This window comes from Chiloscyllium punctatum, chromosome 17, assembly GCF_047496795.1.
Source record: "Chiloscyllium punctatum isolate Juve2018m chromosome 17, sChiPun1.3, whole genome shotgun sequence".
Taxonomy (NCBI): Eukaryota; Metazoa; Chordata; class Chondrichthyes; order Orectolobiformes; family Hemiscylliidae; genus Chiloscyllium; species Chiloscyllium punctatum.
The window spans coordinates 73,286,751-73,306,462 of record NC_092755.1 but is presented as its reverse complement, the minus strand read 5'-3'; the positions used below and the strand labels follow the sequence as shown (position 1 = coordinate 73,306,462).

The window sequence follows — 19,712 nt, the reverse complement described above, 5'->3', positions numbered from 1 at the left end:
CATATTGTGCTCATGTTGAAATTTTTTAATGATCACTAATGGGTTTTGAAGTAATAAAATCCTATGTATTTTTATCTGCCAACATTTTTCTTCCAGTGCATCTGAAGTTAGTTCAGAAGTAGTTGCAAATTTTCAGTCCGATCCTACTGTCAGAAGTGACACTTGATTGTCAAAAAAACATCTTAAAATTTGGAGAGAACTTAATATTGTGAAGCAAGTTAGATTACGAGAGTCTTAATTAAGGCAACGTGCACTTTAATGCTGCTGCATCTCTTGACTTTGCTTCTAGGTTTTCTTTTTCATGGTTTTGAGGGAGGAGAGTGGTGGTGGTGTTGGGTATTGCTGGGGTAAGCATTGTATTCGGAACTTATTACCAATTCAATTTTTTTTTATTCTTGAATATTCATGATAGTTTTCAGCATTCATATGCAGAGTAATAAAAATTGGAAGAAAATGAAGGCTGGTTTAGTTTTTGCCTTTTGGAAGTACTAGCCTTCATCAAGTAGGTGTTTTCGTTTACATAATATTTATTGCTATTATCTTGTATTTTTTTACTCCAAGCCATTATAGTTTGATTTTTAACGTTTTTTATATTTAATATATTTTAATTGTTTGTATACTTTTCTGTTTTAAGTGAAACTTGCTATTTAAGTATGTCAACTGTAGACTTAAAGGTGTGTGATGTTTTCATATACTTCATGTACTTGGAAATATTTCATGTACTTATGGGGTGCCAACCTATTTTAGTCCCAATGCGCATATTTTCATTTTGAGAAGCTTGAACATTATTTTTTTCTGAATGATTGTTTTGTTGAATTTTCCTTTGATTTCCTTTAAAATGTACTAGACCCAGTTGAGACATCAGATAGGATTCTATTCACCTTGTATCAATGTACTTTAATTGCATGTTTTGTTGGGATAATCTCAATGTAACAGTATTCAATCTATTTCTAAAATTTCAGTGCAAGCTGAAGAGGCTGGTATGATTTCCCACTTCTGTTCCAATTTTGTTCTGTTGTTAAATGAAGTAGGTGTATACTTCTAGTTATTTAATTTATGGAGAGCATACTTGATGCCAGTAGTACATAAACCCATTTCCAGCAAGGTTTACTTAATGCAAAACAGCAAACTGTGGATAATCAGTTTGCTCACATTGATATCAGGTAACTTTGCGTAGTCCAGTAATCGAGCCTAGAACCTAAATTTGTATAGCTGGGATCTGTTCTTGGTACTGAGTATTTACAAATTGAGCTAAGAGTGGCGAGGCAGGAAACGCAAAACCTAATGGCCTCTGCTTGATGAAGGACATAGCATTGGATTAAGCCATTTAGCTCTTTGTGTCTATTCTGCCACGAGTTAAAGGTTTATGGTTTATCTGAACCCTAATTATACTTAACTCCTTTTTCCCATTTCCCTTGCTTCCTTTGGGTAATGAGCAATCTTAGATTTAAATCTAACAATTGATCTAGAATCAATTGCTCTTCACAGAAGACCATTTTAATTTTCTGTTGAATTTATTGTAGAAGTACTTCTGTGTTTCGCTTCTGAAGCGCTTGGCTGTAACTGTTAAACATGCCCTTTGACATAGTTCCTCACATGCTCACACAGCAGAAAGTTTCACTCACTAAAGCTAGTTTGTTCCCTGATCTTGAACTATCAAATATTTCAGTAATTTCCAATTCCAACAGATGCAAACTTAGAGTATTTGTTCTTTAACCTTTAAACTCCAGTTATAATTCTGGTACATCTGCATTGCAATCCTTCAAGGGCAATACCATCCATCCTAAGGTGAGTTCTGCAAAATCGTTCTTGGTACCTAGGTGTGGTTGAACCAGAGCTTTCTTTGAGTATTCTAGTCTTTTAAAGCACAGCAGCCCATTTGCTGTTCTGATTATTTTCCAATTACCATAATCTGAACCTGGACTGATATTCCGTCTTAAGCTACATTGCCTTGAAACCTATCGGAAGGGCCATGCAGTGGCTGGAGAAATGAGAGAGAATGCAGACCTGGACCCATATCTTGCACATCTTTGCCCCCTACTGTTTCACAATTTAGCAAGAACCCCAGGCTCAAATTGGATCATCTCCCAATTGCCTGTTTTTCAATCTAGGATGAATATGTATTATGCAATATAAAAATGTGCTAACCAGTTTGTGGATGAAGCAGGATGAAATTGGGCAGACTGTTTTGATCAATTTTACATTTACAATATAATTCGATCATATCCCACATTCTCATCTCTATCTCAGAGTCACAGATGTACAGCATGGAGATAGACCCTTCGGTCCAACCAGATATCCCAACCCAATCTAGTCCCACCTGCCAGCACCTGCCATATCCTTACAACCCTTCCTATTCATATACCCATCCAGATGCCTTTTACATGTTGCAATTGTACTAGCCTCCACCACTTCCTTTGGCAGCTCATTCCATACACGTACCACCCTCTGTGTGAAAAAGTTGCCCCTTAGGTCCCTTTTATATCTTTCCCCTCTCACCCTAAACCTATGCCCTTTAGTTCTGGACTCCCCCACCCCAGGGAAAAGACTGTCTATTTATCCTATCCATGCCCCTCATGATTTTATAAACTCTATAAGATCATCCCTCAGCCTCCGACGCTCCAGGAAAAACAGCCACAGCATGTTCAACCCCTCCCTATAGCTTAACCTTTCCAATCTTGGCAACATCCTTGTAAATTGTTTTTGAACCCTTTCAAGTCTCACAGCATCCTTCTGATTGGAAGGAAACCAGAATTGCACACAATATTCCAAAAGTAGCCTAACCAATGTGCTGTACGGCTGCAACATGACTTCCCAACTCCTGACCAATAAAGGAAAGCATACCAAATGCCGCCTTCACTATTCTATCTATCTGCGACTCTACTTTCAAGGAGCTATGAACCTGCACTCCCAGGTCTCTTTGTTCAGCAACACTCCCTAGGGCCTTACCATTAAGTGTATAAGTCCTGCTAAGATTTGCTTTCCCAAAATGTAGCACCTCACATTTATCTAAATTAAACTCCATCTGCCACTTCTCAGCCCGTTGGCCCATCTGGTCAAGATCCCATTGTAATCTGAGGTAACCACCTTTGTTGTCCGCTAGACCTCCAACTTTGGTGTCATCTGCAAACTTAATAACAAATCACTTACGCTCACATCCAAATCATTAATGTAAATGACTAAGTAGTGAACCCTGCACTGATCCTTGTGGCATTCCACTGATCACAGGCCTCCAGTCTGAAAAGCAACCCTCTAACACCACCCTCTGTCTTCTACCTTCGAGCTAGTTCTGTATCCAAATGGCTAGTTCTCCCTGTGTTCCATGAGATCTAACCTTGCTACCCAGTCTCCCATGGGGAATCTTGTTTGAATGCCTTACTGAAGTCCATAGAGATCACCCTGGAGGCTCCCTGCCTCCATTCCTGATGAAGGGCTTTTGCCCGAAACATCGATTTTCTTGCTCCTCGGATGCTGCCTGACCTGTGCTTTTCCAGGACCACTCTAATCTAAACTCCATATAGATGATGTCTACTGCTCTGCCCTCATCAATCCTCTTCGTTACTTCAAAAAAAACTCAATCCAAGTTTGTGAGACATGATTTCCTATGCACAAAGCCATGTTGACTATCCCTAATCAGTCCTTGCCTTTCCATATACATCCTGTCCCTCAGGATTCCCTCCAACAACTTGCCCATCACTGACATCAGGATCATCGGTCTATAGTTCCCTGGCTTGTCCTTAACACCTTTCTTAAATAGTGTTACCACGTTTGCCAACCTCCAGTCTTCTGGCACCTCACCTGTGACTATTAATGATACAGATATCTCAGTAAGAGGCCCAGCAATCATTTCCCTAGCTTCCCACAGAATTGTAGGGTACACCTGATCAGGTCCTGGGGATTATTTCCACTTTTTTATGCTTTTCAAGACATCCAGTACTTCCTCCTCTGTAATATGGACATTTTTCAAGATGTCACCATCTATTTCCCCACATTCTATATCTTTCCATGTCCTTTTCCACAGGAAACACTGATGCAAAATACTCAGTAGTATCGCCTCCATTCCCTGTGGCACCACACAAATGCTGCCTTGCTGATCTTTGAGGGGCCCTGTTCTTTCCCTAGTTATCTTTTTGTCCTTAATGTATTTGTAAAAATCCTTGGATTCTCCTTGACTGTATTTGCTAAAGCTATCTCATGTCCCCTTTCTGCCCTCCTGATTTTCCGCTAAGTATACTCCTACTGCCTTTATATTCTAAGGATTCACTTGATCTGTCCTGTCTATACCTGACATATATGTTTTCTTCTTTTTCTTAACCAAACCCTCAATTTATGGAGTCATCCAGCATTCCCTACACCTCCCAGCCTTTCCTTTCACCATAACAGGAATATAGTGTCTCTGGACTCTCCTCTCATTTCTGAAGGTTTCCCATTTTCCAGCTGTCCCTTTACCTGCGAATATCTGCTCCCAATCAGCTTTTGAAAGTTCTTATCTAATAACGTCAAAATTAGCCTTTCTCTAATTTAGAACTTCAACTTTTAGATCTGATCTATCCTTTTCCATCACCTATTTTAAATACTCTCTCTCATTTGATACTTATGGACCTTTTCCATTATAAGACACTGTGGATTTGTAGGTACTGCCTGTAAATACAAAAATGTATTTTCTTTAAAATATGTCACCTGTATTCATAATATTTAAAGAATGTTCATATCTATTACAAAATATAGGTGGATTGAACTTGTTAAAACTGGAATTCTTATTAAAACTCAGGAGGGTGCTGCTCCTCAGGTATATTGCATATTCATTATGATACTGGGGCTGAAGGAGTTAAATTGGGGACCAATGTATAATTCTTCCTAGGATTAAAAAGATTAAGGAGTGATACAGTTGAGGTGTTTATGAAGATTAAAGGATTTGATGGGATAAATGGTAGTTTTCTTTAGGTGGAAGTACCAGAAACAGTACTTGTCGTCATTAAAATTGGATGTTTGTCACAAAAAAAATGGATGTTTGCTTAGAAATCTGTTGTGGTTAGGTCAGCAATGAAATTCAAAACTTTAGTTGATTTTTTTTTTGTTAGCAAAGAATGTTGAGGATTCTGAATGAAGTCAGGTAGACAGAGCCAAGCTATAGTAGCTTAAACATGTTCTAATTGGACAGCAGAATTGACCTGTTGTTTCTGTAGTTTGATACTCAAGGTAGACAGTAGTGATAAATTAGGAGAAAGTGAGAACTGCAGATGCTGGAGATCCGAGTCAAAATGTGTGATGCTGAAAAAGCACAGCTGGTTAGGCAGCATCCGAGGAGCAGGACAGTTGACGTTTCCTCCCCCTCCCCCTCCCCCTCCCCCTCCCCCTCCCCCTCCCCCTATTAGCCCAGATCCAACCTTCCAACTCAGCACCGCACTCTTGAGCATCCTTTATACCTATCTGCTCCACCCTCCTCTATCACCTTCACCCCCTACTTTCCTCTACCTATTGTATTCCCAGCTATCTTTCCCCAACTCCACCTCCATTTAGCTCTCCGGTCCGTTGGGCCCCACCCTCTCCTCATTCCTAATGAAGAGCTCATACTTGAAACATGACTCTCCTGCTTGGATGCAGCCTGTCTGGCTGGCTGTACTTTTCCAGCACCACTTTTTGACCCTGAATAGTGAAGAATTGCATCTGTTCGTAAGTACTTTGTGCACTTTTTGGATATACATATTACATAATTTCTGTTCTTACAGAATCCAAACTAAGCTGTGCAGTCCTGCCACATTCAGTTGAGTGGTGATGGGCAATTGAACAATCATATTTAGAGGAGGAAGTTGCACAAACCTTTCCATCCTCAGTGATGGGGGAGCCTAACATTTTGGTGGGAGAGAGATTTTTAAAGCATTTGCAATAATCTTCAGCCTGAAGTGTCGAGAGGATGATCACCTTGGTCATCTCCTGAGAGCCCCAACATTACAGGTGCTAGTCTTCAGCCACTTCAATTCATTTCAACTGATATCAAGATACCACTGAGGATGCAGAATACCTCAGAAGACATGGGCTTTACCTATATGTTGGCAATTGCGTGAAGACATACTATAGATCTTTTGAACCCTTACCAATTTTACAGTTACGCTAGTTGGCTATCTACCTAGCAGTATGGAAAATTGCTCCAGTATATCCACTCAAAAAGCTGTTCAAATCTAACACAGCCAATTACCACTCCATCAGTCTACTCTTAATCAAGGAAAGTGATTTGAAGAGGTCATCAACAGTGCTATCAGGCAGCACTTATCGATAACATTTGGGTCTCTTGGCTTGGTGTTTACTGCCTTGGTTCAAGCATGGTCAACTTGTTCAGCCATTTTATGAAACACTTCAGGCATAAGTGAGATTTGATCACATGCTTTCCAGACCAGAGGTGAGGACTCTCCCACTGACCCACAAGAGCACTTTTTTTTTCTTTTTAATCAACCTGTTGGACATGTTATGACCCATCTAGGACAGTTGTGACTTGAACCATGTCTTCTGGTTTAGAGGTATGGACACTAGCATTGCAACAGAAGAATTCCTCAGGAGATACTTTCTAATTAACTTGTTTAGAGATGTTGTTATACACCCCTGGAGAAGGCGTGACTTGAACCAAGACCTCGTTCAGAAGTAGGGAGACTATACTGTGTCAAAACCATACCAAAAGAATCGCACATTACAGAAGAGACCCTTTGGTTTATCTAAGTCTCCACAAAGAGCTACTCTAAATCCAACAAGTCCCATTTTCCAGTTATCTCCAGCTGCTTTATCAATTGACCTTCATTGTAAAGTCGAAAGTGGGGATGTTCACTGTACAATGCTCAATGCTGTTTGCAACTCAGACACTGTATTCAGACATGGATTGTATTAGTGATCTATGAATAATATCCTAGCTTGGGCTAACGAATAGCAAGTAACATTTGTGCCACACAAATGTCAGGCAGTAACCATCTCCAATAAGAGTTCATCTAACCACTGCTCCTTGATATTCAATAGTGTTATCATCGGTAAATCCCCCACTATCAATATCCTGAAAGTTACCATTGACCAGAACCTCAATTGGACTCAACATGCAACTGCAGTGGGTATAACAGCAGGTCAGAGTTTAGGAATACTTTGTTGAGTAACTCGCCCCAGACTCTCCAAAGCCTGTCCATCATCTGTAAGGTATAATTTGGGAGTGTGGTAGAATATACTCCACTTGCCTGGTCTATACATTTCCAACAAAATTCGAGAAGCTTGATGCCATCCAGAACAAAGCAGCCCACTTGAATGGTATTCAAACACCCTCCAAACATTCAATCCCTCCATGACCAGCGTCACCAACGAACTGCACTGTGGCAATTCATCAATGCTCCTTGCCACAACCACTAACTAGAAGGATAGCAGCTACATAGGCACACCATAACATGCAGATAGTACACAAAGCTAGTCCCTATTCTGACTTGAAAATAGCTATGTATTCTTCAGTATTGCTGGAACCCTGAACAAAGTATTTTGGATGTCTGTACACCAGATGGATTGCAATGGTGCAAGAAAGCAACTCACTTCCATTTGCTCAAGAACAATATATGATGGCCCAACTAGTAAGGCCACACCCACGAATGAATGGAATAAAAATGATAGTTAATGACATAACTTATTGCAATAAAAACGGGCTTTCACCTGGTGAGCCATTAGTGATACCCTGTGCAATTTGTGATGTGCTTATAATGTCAATCACTATCTGTTTCAACACTACCACCATAAAACAGTTAACATTTTAAATGTAACAGTTTTTAAGACAATTTTACAATCTAGCTAGTTACTTGCTTGATGTGTTATAATTGCTGGGACATTCTTTTTGTAATCTAAAGGTATAAAGGGATTTGTGGATGTTAGAAAGAAAAGCAAAGTATTGCAGCTTTCAGAAATATGAAATAAAAATAGTGCAGGAAATAAAGGTCTGTCAGCATCTATGGAAAGAGAAATCCAGTTAAAGTTTCCGGTTATAGTTTTAAATAGTGATATCCAGTATTCATACTCCCATTAGTCATCACATTAATGATTTAAAGGATTAAATGTCGTCCTTTCACTCCATTTGTACATTTTAAATAAATTTATAGTATGAATACTTTTACACTAAATAGCTTTATCAACTAGTTGGGTTAGTAACTTGTGGAGAAGGCATATATTTATGCATATATTGTTTGAACTTCACATCAGTGACATCAATACAAGTGAATTATTATTATCTAAGTACTAAGAGTAGTAACGACTGGTACAGATGTACACTTTGACATGTTTTATTGCATGCTGTTGAAAAGTAAATCTGGACGTCCTGCGATATAAGCTAAAGATCAAGCTTCAAACCAACAAAGCCTAGCTGATTAATAGACTGTTTAAGTAAGTGCTAATGTTAATTCCTTATGATCTGTTAAGTCTACACAAATATTTTTAATTCCCAGTTTAAAAAAACTATCCCTTTAATCTTGTTCATTGAGGATTATCTAAAGATGTTGCATTTACAATATCTTTGCTCTCTGGTTTTATTTGCTGTCTTCTCAAGGATGTTGGGAGAGATAGCATGATTTACCATCAGAATCACTGGAGAAACTCAGCAGATCTGGCAGCATCCACAGAGAGAAAGCAGAATTAGCCTTTCAAGTCCAGTGACTCCGGTTTAGTATTGATAATAGTAGCTAGGAAAAGATTATTTAGCTTGATGATGGGGAAGGTGTGGTGAAGAAGTGAGTGGATAGGTGGAGATGCAGCCAAGAGAGGAGGAAAGAAAGCTAGGTAGACAAAGGTAAGCTGGTGACAAGCTAATAATGGATAAAGTGTACAGGTGAAATAGGTTGGGCTGATTTCAGCACAGCCATGTCATGATACAACTGGAGTGTAGGGTTGTGTAAAGGACATGGAAAGAGGTGTTCTGGCTCTTTACCTCCTCCCACACCCACACCCTGAGATGACATGGGCTGCTTTCAACATAGCCAACCCATTTTCAGTTGCTACTAGCCCTTGTTACCAGCTTTTGTTTTTCCATGATTTTGAGCTGCTGGTGTTGGTCTGTGGTGTACAGAGTTAAAATTCACACAACACCAGGTTATCGTCAAACCGGTTTAATTGGAAGCACTAACTTTCGGAGTGCTGCTCCTTCATCAGGTGGTTGTCCTTCATCAAAAAATTTATTTTGCAAGATAGTTATGGGGAGCATAGAAATGTTGGAGGAGCTGAACAGGCATTTTGTATCAGACTTTACGGTGGAAGATAGTTTGAACAGCCCATTAATAGTAAAGAATAAGAGTGGTAGAATTAAGTACCATCATAAGCTGTATTAGAAAGACTAATGAGGATAAAGGAAGACTGGTCCATTAGCCCTAATTCCTTGCATCCTAGGATCCTAAAAGAGGTAGTTAGAGTGGATGCAATGTTTGTAATTTTCCAAAAATTCTTGGATAGAATAGAAAATAGGAAAAGTGGGCTATGCCACCAATGCTTCATCCAGAGTCTCCCTGATGTTAGGTTAAAAACAAGGACTGCAAATACTGGAAACCAGAGTCTAGATTAGAGTGGTGCTGGAAAAGCACAGCAGGTCAGGCAGAATAGCTCTATTCCTGATGAAGGGCTTTTGCCCGAAATGTCAAATTTTTTTTTTTCTTTTTGTTTTTTTCCCCTGCTCCTTGGACGCTGCCTGACCTGCTGCGCTTTTCCAGCGCCACTCTAATCTAGTCACTGATGATACCTAGTATGGTGACGAAACGTCTGAAAATGAACCTTCTAGCTCATTCTTGGATTCTGGAGTAGTACTGAAAGATTGTCAGTTTTCCAATGTGACGTCCCTGTTCAAAAAAGAGGCAGGCAAAAAGTAGGTAACTGTAGGCCAATTAACCTAATATCTATTATTGGAAAATTGTTGGAATCAAGTATTAAGTAAAAATAGCAGCACATTTGGAAAACTGTAATCTAATCATGCAGAATCAGCATGGCTTCATGAAAGAGAAATTATGTCTAACTAATTAAGAGATTTTCAAGGAAGTCTTAACCAGAGGGTGTGTTGTATTTGAACTTAGAGAAGGCGTTTGACAAGATACTTCAGAGAAGGTTAAGTTACAAGATAAGACCCTGTGGTGTTGGAGGTAGTGTTAGCATGGATAGAGAATTGGCTAATGGGCAGGAAACCGCGAATGAGGATAAGGGTGTTTTTTTTTAAGTTGGCAACCTGTAACTGGATGAGGTTTGACAGTGATTAGTGCTGGAACCATTAACTATACAATATACATTAATGATTTGGAGGAAGGACACAAATTTATTGTAGCCAAATTTGCAGATAACGCAAAAATAGGTGGAAAGGCAAGTTGTAAAAGGGATACAAACTGTTCAGAAATACAGATAGGATTAAATCAGTGGCAAAATGTTAGTAAATAGTGTATAATGTGGGAAAATGTGAAGGTGAGTGTGGAAGGGAGAAGAAAACGTTTTTAAGTGGAGAATACAATGCAGAAAGCTGCAACACAAAATAATTTGGGATACTTGCGCACAAAATAGGAGGCTAGCACACAAATGCAGCAGGTAACCAGGAAATAAGGGCCAACATTTAATTAGCTTTCAAGGAGATTGGGGTATAAGAATAGTAAAGCCTCACTGCAGCTGTACAAACTGCTGCTGAGACCACATCTAGAGTTTAGAAGAAGGTTTGCTAAGATGATGTGGATGAATCTTAAGGGGCTTGACAGGGTCAAGGCTGATAGGAGGCTTCCTCTAATAGCAGAGGACAGAATTTCTGAATAAAGGGTGCCAATTTCACAGAGCTGTGGGGATAGTTCTTGTGTATATTTAGGAATCCCTCTGAGGTAAAAACAATGAGTACAGATGCTGGAAACCAGAAACTGGATTAGTGGTGCTGGAAGAGTACAGCAGTTCAGGCAGCATCCAAGGAGCTTCGAAATTGACGTTTCGGGCAAAAGCCCTTCATCAGGAATAAAGGCAGTGAGCCTGAAGCGTGGAGAGATAAGCTAGAGGAGGGTGGGGGTGGGGAGAAAGTAGCATAGAGTACAATGGATGAGTGGGGGAGGGGATGTAGGTGATAGGTCAGGGAGGAGAGGGTGAAGTGGATAGGTGGAAGAGGAGAGAGAGGCAGGTAGGACAAGTTCGGACAAGTCATGGGGACAGTGCTGAGCTGGAAGTTTAGAACTAGGGTGAGGTGGGGGAAGGGGAAATGAGGAAACTGTTGAAGTCCACATTGATGCCCTGGGGTTGAAGTGTTCCGAGGTGGAAGATGAGGCGTTCTTCCTCCAGGTGTCTGGTGGTGAGGGAGCGGCGGTGAAGGAGGCCCAGGACCTCCATGTCCTCAGCAGAGTGGGAGGGGGAGTTGAAAGGTTGGGCCATGGGGTGGTGTGGTTGATTGGCACATCCATCAAAGTTTTACTTGTACATCTACTAATATCATTTATTGTATCTGTTGCTCCCGCCGCAGTCTCCTCTACATTGGAGAGACTGGGCGCCTCCTAGCAGATTGCTTTAGGGAACATCTCCGGGACACCTGCACCCATCAACCACACCGACCCGTGGCCCACCGTTTCAACTCCTCCCTCCTTTATTCCTGATGAAGGGCTTTTGCCCAAAATGTCACTTTCGAAGCTCCTTGGATGCTGCCTGAACTGTGCTCTTCTAGCACCACTAATCCAGAATCAAGAATCCCTCTGTCAGCCTTAATCAGGGAAATTGAGCGTTACATGGAAAATGTAGGATAGGAGGAATATCAACTCAGCTAGGATCTTATTAACGGTGGAACGGGCCCCAGGGCCTGTATGACTTAGAGCAGAAAGTGAGGACTGCAGTTCTGGCGATCAGAGCTGAAAATGTGTTGCTGGAAAAGCGCAGCAGGTCAGGCAGCATCCAAAGAGCAGGAGAACCAACGTTTCGGGCATGAGCCCTTCTTCAGGAATTTCTGCTGCGCTTTTCCTGTATGACTTAGTCTTGTTTCTACTTCTGATTCTTTGCCTGATTTCCTATCTATCTTTTCTTTGCCTATCCACTCACTCCTTTCCTTGATTCCTATTATCAGCGCAAATATTACCTTTTCCGAGCTCCTCCTAGTTCTGAAGACGGGTCATGGACACGAAAGGTTAACTGTGCTTTCTCTGCACCGATACTGCCGGACCTGCTGAGTTTCTATAGCAATTTCTGTGTTTTGTTTGCGAAGGCTCAGGGCCAAATGCTGGAAAATTGGATTATAGCAATTGCGTGATTGTTGTTAACCGCCGCAGACTAGATGGGGTGGAGGACCCTTTGTAGACTTTTCTGACTGTCTGTAGCAACTACAGTTCTTTGTTTTATGATCAATTTGCTTGTTGTGCTTCTCGCTGCTGCGGCCGCCACGAGTGGGCGTTGTCACTGAACCGACCAATTAGAGGCGGCCGCTCGCCAGTTGCCATGCGCCTTTAAGAAACGGCGAGTTGTGATTGGCGAGTTGCTCCCACACCGTCCTTCCCCCCCCCCCCCCCACCCCTCCCCCGCTCGTCAGGGGCGAAGCTGCCGAATGAAGGGAAGGCAGGGGAATGCGGCTCTGGAGAGAAAGTGGCTGATGTTTGCTTGCTTCACCTTACAGCTGCTCGACCGTTTAAGATGGCCAAGGACGTGTTCTTGCTGCGCTCGTCCCGGACTCCGGTGATCATCAAGCAGGAGCCCGACGACGACTCGGACGCCGACGAGCCCAATTTGAAGAAGTCGGACGATCCGCAGATCATCCACAGCGGGCATTTCATGGTGTCGTCTCCGCACCGCGAGCACCCTCCCAAGAAAGGCTACGATTTCGACACCGTCAATAAACAGACATGTCAGACCTACTGCTTCGGAAAGTACAGCACGTCCCATCTCTCCATCGACGCATCCCTGACCAAGCTGTTCGAGTGCATGACTCTGGCGTACAGGTGAGAGAGCCAGGAGGAGGCCGCAAGGTGGAAGTGCCGCCTGTGATCTTAGAGCCTGGCTTTTGTTTTTCTCTGAGCGGCTTGTTCGGGGCAGAGTGGGGGAAGGGGCAGCCAGAAACTCGATACTCATCTTTGTTTTTCCTTTTCAGCACCCACAGAGGTTTGGGCGTCATAAGCTATTTTTAGACGCTTTGGCAAGATCCTGTTCCTTCCCCTAGGCCCCAAACAAGTTGAATTTAAAAGAAAACAAAATCGGCAGCGTGGCTTTTCACTGCCCGGCCTCCCTCCCTCGACGCTTGAAATCGCATTTATTTCAAATTGACGAGTGGGTACGAGAGAGAAAGCATATTTTGAAACGATCGTTGTTCTAATGTGGTTGAACTTGTAGTTGTGTAGCTGTTGTCACATGAACTCTACCTCTGTGTTTACGCAGGGGCCACAGAAGCTGCTGGACTTGCCCATGAGTTCATTTCCCCTACATTTAGAACATTAGACGGAAGTTCTAATCTGTCACTTGAAGTTGCAGTGCAAAGTTCTCCCCGCGATATAATTTTCTTTTATATAGGCTTATACAAAGACACACTTTTTCCACACGTTTGAATGGAGATTATTTGTTTTATCCGTTATGCCCCACTCCCCTCCCCATACTCCGACATTTTTTCTGCTCCACAACCACTTGATGAAGAAGCAGCGCTTCGAAAGCTAGTGCCTCCAAATAAACCTGTTTGTCTATAACCTGGTGTTGTGTGATTTTTGTTTTTAACTTTGTCCACCCAAGTCCAACACCAGCGTCTCCGAATCATGCATACATTTTTTTTCTATTTCTCACATTTATGCAATTCTTTATGAAAATTATAATTACATTTCAACGCAGTTTATTCAGGCAATGCATGCAAGGTCATCATAACTTTTGTTTTTGAAAAACGTATGTTTTTGTTCTTTTACACAAAACATTTTAATTTTGAATCGGCTAGTGAATCTGCAGGACTTCTATTTTTTTTAAAAAAACGAAGACTGATGTCTTATGTTAGAAAGTTATCACAATTTTTGGACTACAAAATGTTTAAATTTGTAAGTATCCTATTTTCAAAAATTGAAGGAGTGAAGCTATTTTGATTAATATATAAGGAGCAGATTGATGCAAAGTATATATAGGAAAAAGTTAAGGAAATAATTGAAAATGATCATGTTAACATGCCGTAGTGAGGATGTTAAGTTTCTTTGAGTTTGTCTGATTTAGGACTTTTTTTTGTACTTTGCATTGAATTAAAAACCTGAGCAAAAGGAGTTCGTTGACCTTGAATACCTAAATTACGTGGTTTTGAAACTGACCATTGCTGCATTGGTCTGTAGAAAATATTCTAGCAATGAACATAATAAATGCTACTTTTTAAGATTAACTGCTTTACATTTTAAAGTGACTTACAAATGTTGGACAGATTGAGGGCGAATGTTTTCTGGGAGTAGTTAGAATCAATTTGGGCAGGTGTGAGATAGCGAACTTGCATTGGTGGGAAGGTAAGAACTAGGAGAGTAAAGAGACATGAAAGTTCATGTTTACAAATCAAATGGAAAAAAAAGCAAATTGTAGTGGAATCTCAAAGATGTCTGAATAAAACAAAAAGACAAAGTTTATGTTTTAGTTGCACGGAATCTCTTCAGTTGTATCCACCTATGGCTTAGAGAAAGACACAATTAGTTTTGGAGTGGTACAATGCAGGTTCACTAGTATATCGCCAGGTCCGAAAAGGTCAAATTTGAGGGTAAGTGCTGAAAGGTAGTGGAGAAACCGAGAACATCATAAAGTTAGAGCAAGATTAGAAGTGAAAATTAGGAAGCATTATTTTAAAACAGGTTGGTGGAAATCTGGAATTCTGTCCTCCAAAAGGCTACCAATCCTGGATGAATTGGAAATTTTCAATAGATAGTATAAATTGTGGCATATAAATCAGTCTTTTTAACTTGAAAATCTACCCAAGAACAGAGTTCTTTAGGATGTTTTTAATAAACCCATTCAGACACATTATGACACCGCTGTACATGTCGCCTATTTGATTCCACACTCCGATTTCTAAGATAGGCAAAACATGTATTTTTGTGAGAGAAAATTGATGTTGACTCCTAATGAGTATAGCATTTCTTGGCAGAAAATAGTTTGTTTGATACCACCAAGTATGAGCCAAAGCATGATTTGTTTTATTTTTGAAGCCAAAAACAAGGGCAATCTTAAAACTTGCCTAGAAATATACTATCTGTAAAGTTGAGTAGATGGAGATGAGGTGTAGATCAACCATGATGATGTGTGGTGTTAAACAGGTTTTAGGAGTAGAATGCCCTTATTCTGTTTCAGCTATTTCCATATAATTTGGGTTTTTCTTCACATTCACGTTTAAGATTTTTTTTCTGGCTTATGACTTTGTATGAAAGTATGCTGCACATGTTTATGCGTTGCTGTGTGGAAGAACAGTCCTGACTGTATCTCCCTTTTGCACTGTTCCTACAGTTCCCATTTTAGTTTGTAGTATTTTCAATTTCCTGTTTGTTTTGTTTGCTACTGTGTAACTTGAATGAATGAAGCTGCATTTATGAAGCTCCTAATCATGAAAGTATTTCCAGCAATTTCTGTTTTTGTTTCTAATTTCCAGCATCCACAGTTCTTTGGGCTTTTTGTTTAACATTGAGGGTGTGGTGTGCTATTTCTCAGGCAGCTGCTATGTGATCTATAAGATCTATCTCTACAAGAGCAAAGTATTGTTGTTGCTGGAAACATGAAATAAAGTCAAGAAATGCCGAAGATGTTCAGCAAGTTGTGCAGCACTCATGGAGAGCGAAAACCTGTTCCCAGTCCACGTCGACAAATTTCTCCAGGCAAGAGTATGGGTCTAGAACTGATCATGAACTCTTGAATGCTCCTTCCCAAAATTTTCAAATGATTTTAGGAAACTTTTATTTGGTTGCCTTTCATCCATACTTTGAGAATTTTACTGTATATGTTTGCACCTTGAATTTAAATTTTATTTCAGATATGTTGTTGAAGCATTATACTAAATTATCTCCGAATTTCTGTTTTCTACTTTCATTTGAGAAGCCAAAGATCCAAAATGCCTGACACTTTTCTAAAATCTAAGAATTAAAAAATTGGGCAAATTGGACAAAGTGATAACTAAGCAATCCCAACCTTTGCGTTAAAAGCCTGATGAGATTTTAGAGGGGTAAAATGGGGATGATAAGGAACGCCGTAGATTTTCCAACTATACAAATATCAGTATGTTAGATATAAAGGTTGTATCTGAGGAAGATATCTGTATTGGCACAACTCCAACTGATCCTTGGAATATTGCAAGGACGTTTGAAGGAGCATTTTCAACTCTCTCAGGAAATAAAAGTTACCCATTTTAATGTAGTGATAGCAATTGAAAGCGGAGTTTCTTTTTATTGAGTCCAATTCAGATTTCAGTTTAAGCTGTCATTCACCTTTAAATAAATTTCACCTGAGATATCCTTATTCTTCAAAGGCTCTGCGAGACTGTGAACGGACTAATGTTGTAACTTCATTTACTCATGAATGTTGATTTGAATGCCAATCTAACACTTCTTAAAAATTCTAAGAACAGATTATGGTAAAATGAAAAAAAGAAAGCAACCAGAATAGATCATTCCAGCCTTTGAGTTTGCTCCATTGTTCAATAAGGTCATAGCTAATCTGCTGCATATACCACCTTCCCACACTATCTCTTGCTCACTTGATTTCTTTGGTATCTTCCACGGTCTTGAGGTTGATTCAGCAGTCTCGGCCTTCTGGAGTAGTGAATTGCAAAGATTAACTATCTTTTGAATGTAATCTTTTTATGTTAGCCTGATCCCTTATTCTGACACTGACAGCAGGCTACAGACTCACTTGTTAAAGAGCATATTCTCTTAGAGGGTTTAGTAGTGCAGATATTCAGAACTTCGTTTAAATACGATCACGTATTACAGAGAATATAGATCCAGTCTACTCAAACTCTCCTTGTTGGGCAGTCCCCATTTCTCAGGAACATTCCAATGAACCTCGTCAATATTTTCTTCAAGCCAAGTTGATTTTTCCTTGGGTGATAAGACTAAAACTGTATATAGTATTCTATTCTGTAACAAAAAGTTTGTTATTAATAGTGAGTGGGATATATTTAGTATTCTTGGAATAAAAATAACTTCTCATCTCTGCATGTTAAGTAATTCACTCCTGGATGATTTAAAAATGCACTTTTTATGCAAAGAAAAATTCAATGACCTTTAGTCAAATAGTTCACTGAACTAAATTATTACGTACTGGCTATAAGCTATGAAAACTGACATTTTGACAGTAAATCACGACAATGGCTTAGGCCAAATATGTTTCACGTGTAGATAGAATATATTCTTCGTTTAATGGGTGTATCAGATGGGAGGAGTATTGTTCTCAAAGATTTGATGTTTGTGAATAAAATGGGTCATGCTAAAATGTTAAAAATGTCCATAGTAATAGATTTGTGCTTAGTAGTTTTATATCATTTGGAAAATAAAACCTCACCTTCCTGGTTCTGTTTTGTGTTCAGTATTTTTTTTCCTCCTCTCAGCCTTTAGGATTGTGAAGGTTAAAACTGGCATCACTTCAGTGCTTCATGCTTTTGTACTTAATGGTGTCATATAGTATAGCATCTGAGCTTTCACTTGGATGAATCAATAAACAAAGGCAACCTTGAGAAAATAATATAGATCACAGTGGTACTAACTTATAGAAAGCAACTGATTGCAGTTGATCCCATGTTCTTTCTCATCTGGTAACCAATAGTTGCCGCCTTAGTAATTCAAGCTAACCTTGTAGATTGTGTGGTTATCTTTTAACTGCAAAGTCATAGATATCCATAATTCTGTATAATAACCGATCTATAAAACTCTGCCCTTTTGAACCATTGCGTGAAGACATTTGTAATGTGACTGATCTGTGTGTAAACATCAACCCACATAGCTAAAAAAAAAGTGTAAACGTTTAACAAGAATAACATGCATAGTTCAGGAAATATTAGAAATAAGTATTAGAAATAAAATCAGTAGGTTTCCATTGTATTATTAACTAAGAAATTAGGAGAAAGTGAGGACTGCAGATGCTGGAGATCAGAGCTGGAAATGTGTTGCTGGAAAAGCGCAGCAGGTCAGGCAGCATCCAAGGAGTAGGAGAATCGACGTTTCGGGCATGAGCCCTTCTTCTTTAATTCCGAATTAACTCAGAAATTAGACCAGTGTGTACACAAAGTATCAAATAGTTGTTCATATTACTATAATCTTCATAGAATCCATACCCTGTGGAAACAGGCCATTTGCCCCAACATGTCCACACCGACCCTCCAAAGAGTATGCCAGCCATGCCCACTCCCCTACCCCTCTACATTTTCTCTGACGAATGCACCTAACCTACATATCCCTGAACACTACGGCAATTTAGCATAGCCAATTCACCTAACCTGTGCATCCGTGGATTGTGGGAGGAAACCAGTGCACCCAGAGGAAACTCATGCAGATATGGGGAGAATATGCCAACTCCACGCAGACAGTCGCCCAAGACTGGAGTTAAACTTGGGTCTCTGGCACTGTGAGGCAGCAGTGTTAACCACTGAGCCATGTGGTGCCCAAATGACTATTCTTGGTAGTCATTAAAATGAATATTCCAAGATGAGCTGGATCCTGCTCTCACCCAACATGCAAGTGTTACTGAAGTGAGACCAGAAGTAGAGAAGATAATTTGAATTTTCCTAACCCAGGGACTGAGGCCAATTTTAATACCCCATTTTTCTCACTAACATCAGCTAAATCAAAGTCCTCCAAACTCTATCTGGATTTTCTTGTTGAGAGATATTTTAATTTAAAAAGTTGAGCTATTAAACCTTCCCAAATTAAACTAGATTTTTACCCATAATTGAGTTGGTTCCACTGTCATCTGCTCCTAAGTTTCTGGATTCAAATTCTACTGCAGAATTTGAGTGCCGAAGTCAAACATGACATTCAAGGGTAGTATTGTGGGCGTATTACGTTATCAGAGATAATTTGGGATGAGACATTGAACCAAAGTGTTATCTGCCTGTTCACATACCTATCCTATGACAGTATTTCAAAGAAGAGTTTTTTTTTTAAGTCTATTCATGGGGTGTGGACATTACTGATGAAGGCAGCATTAAATATCTGTCCCTAATCACCCTTGTGAAGTTGGTGAATTATCGTCTTGAACCACTCTAGAAATAACCACTGTGCTCTTAAGGGGGAAGTTTGGGAATTGCACCTAGTGAAAGACCATTTGTATGATTCTAAGTCAGGATGGTGTGGCTTTGCAAGGAACCTGCAGGGAGAGGTGTTCCCATGTATCTAGTGTGCTTGTCCTTCTGCTTGGAGTTGTAGTTTCAGATGGCACTATTTAAGAAGCCATGTTGAGTTGCTGCAGCATATCCTGTAAATGGCATCTAGCAGTATTATCGTGTATCGGTTGTGGATGATGGTAAATGGTGTGTCAGTTATGTGGACTGATTATCCTACCTGGTGTTAAATTCCTTGAGCTGCACTCATCCGCATATTCTGTCACACACCTGATTTATGCCTTGCAGATGATAAACAGGCTTTGGGCAGGGAAGAGATGATTTATTACAATGGGTTTCTCAGCCTCTGATCTGCTCTTGTAGCCAAGTCTTCACATGGCTAATCCAGTTCAGTTTCTGATCAACGGTAATTCTCCAAAAGGTTTACAATACAGCATTCAGTGGCTTAGTATCTCAAGTCTGAATGTTG

At 40.1% G+C, this 19,712-nt stretch overlaps 1 protein-coding gene across 2 annotated transcripts in view; it reads left to right on the top strand.

Annotated features, from left to right (window-relative positions):
- Nucleotides 1–12,510: 12,510 nt before the first annotated feature.
- mlxip (MLX interacting protein) overlaps nt 12,511–19,712 on the top strand; it is a 132,917-nt gene continuing 125,715 nt past the window's right edge. For both annotated transcript variants that reach the window (XM_072587443.1, XM_072587444.1), the window contains exon 1: nt 12,511–12,920. In XM_072587443.1, coding sequence (XP_072443544.1) covers nt 12,616–12,920 — 305 coding nt within the window. In that variant the 5' untranslated portion in view covers nt 12,511–12,615. The remainder of the gene's footprint in view (nt 12,921–19,712) is intronic.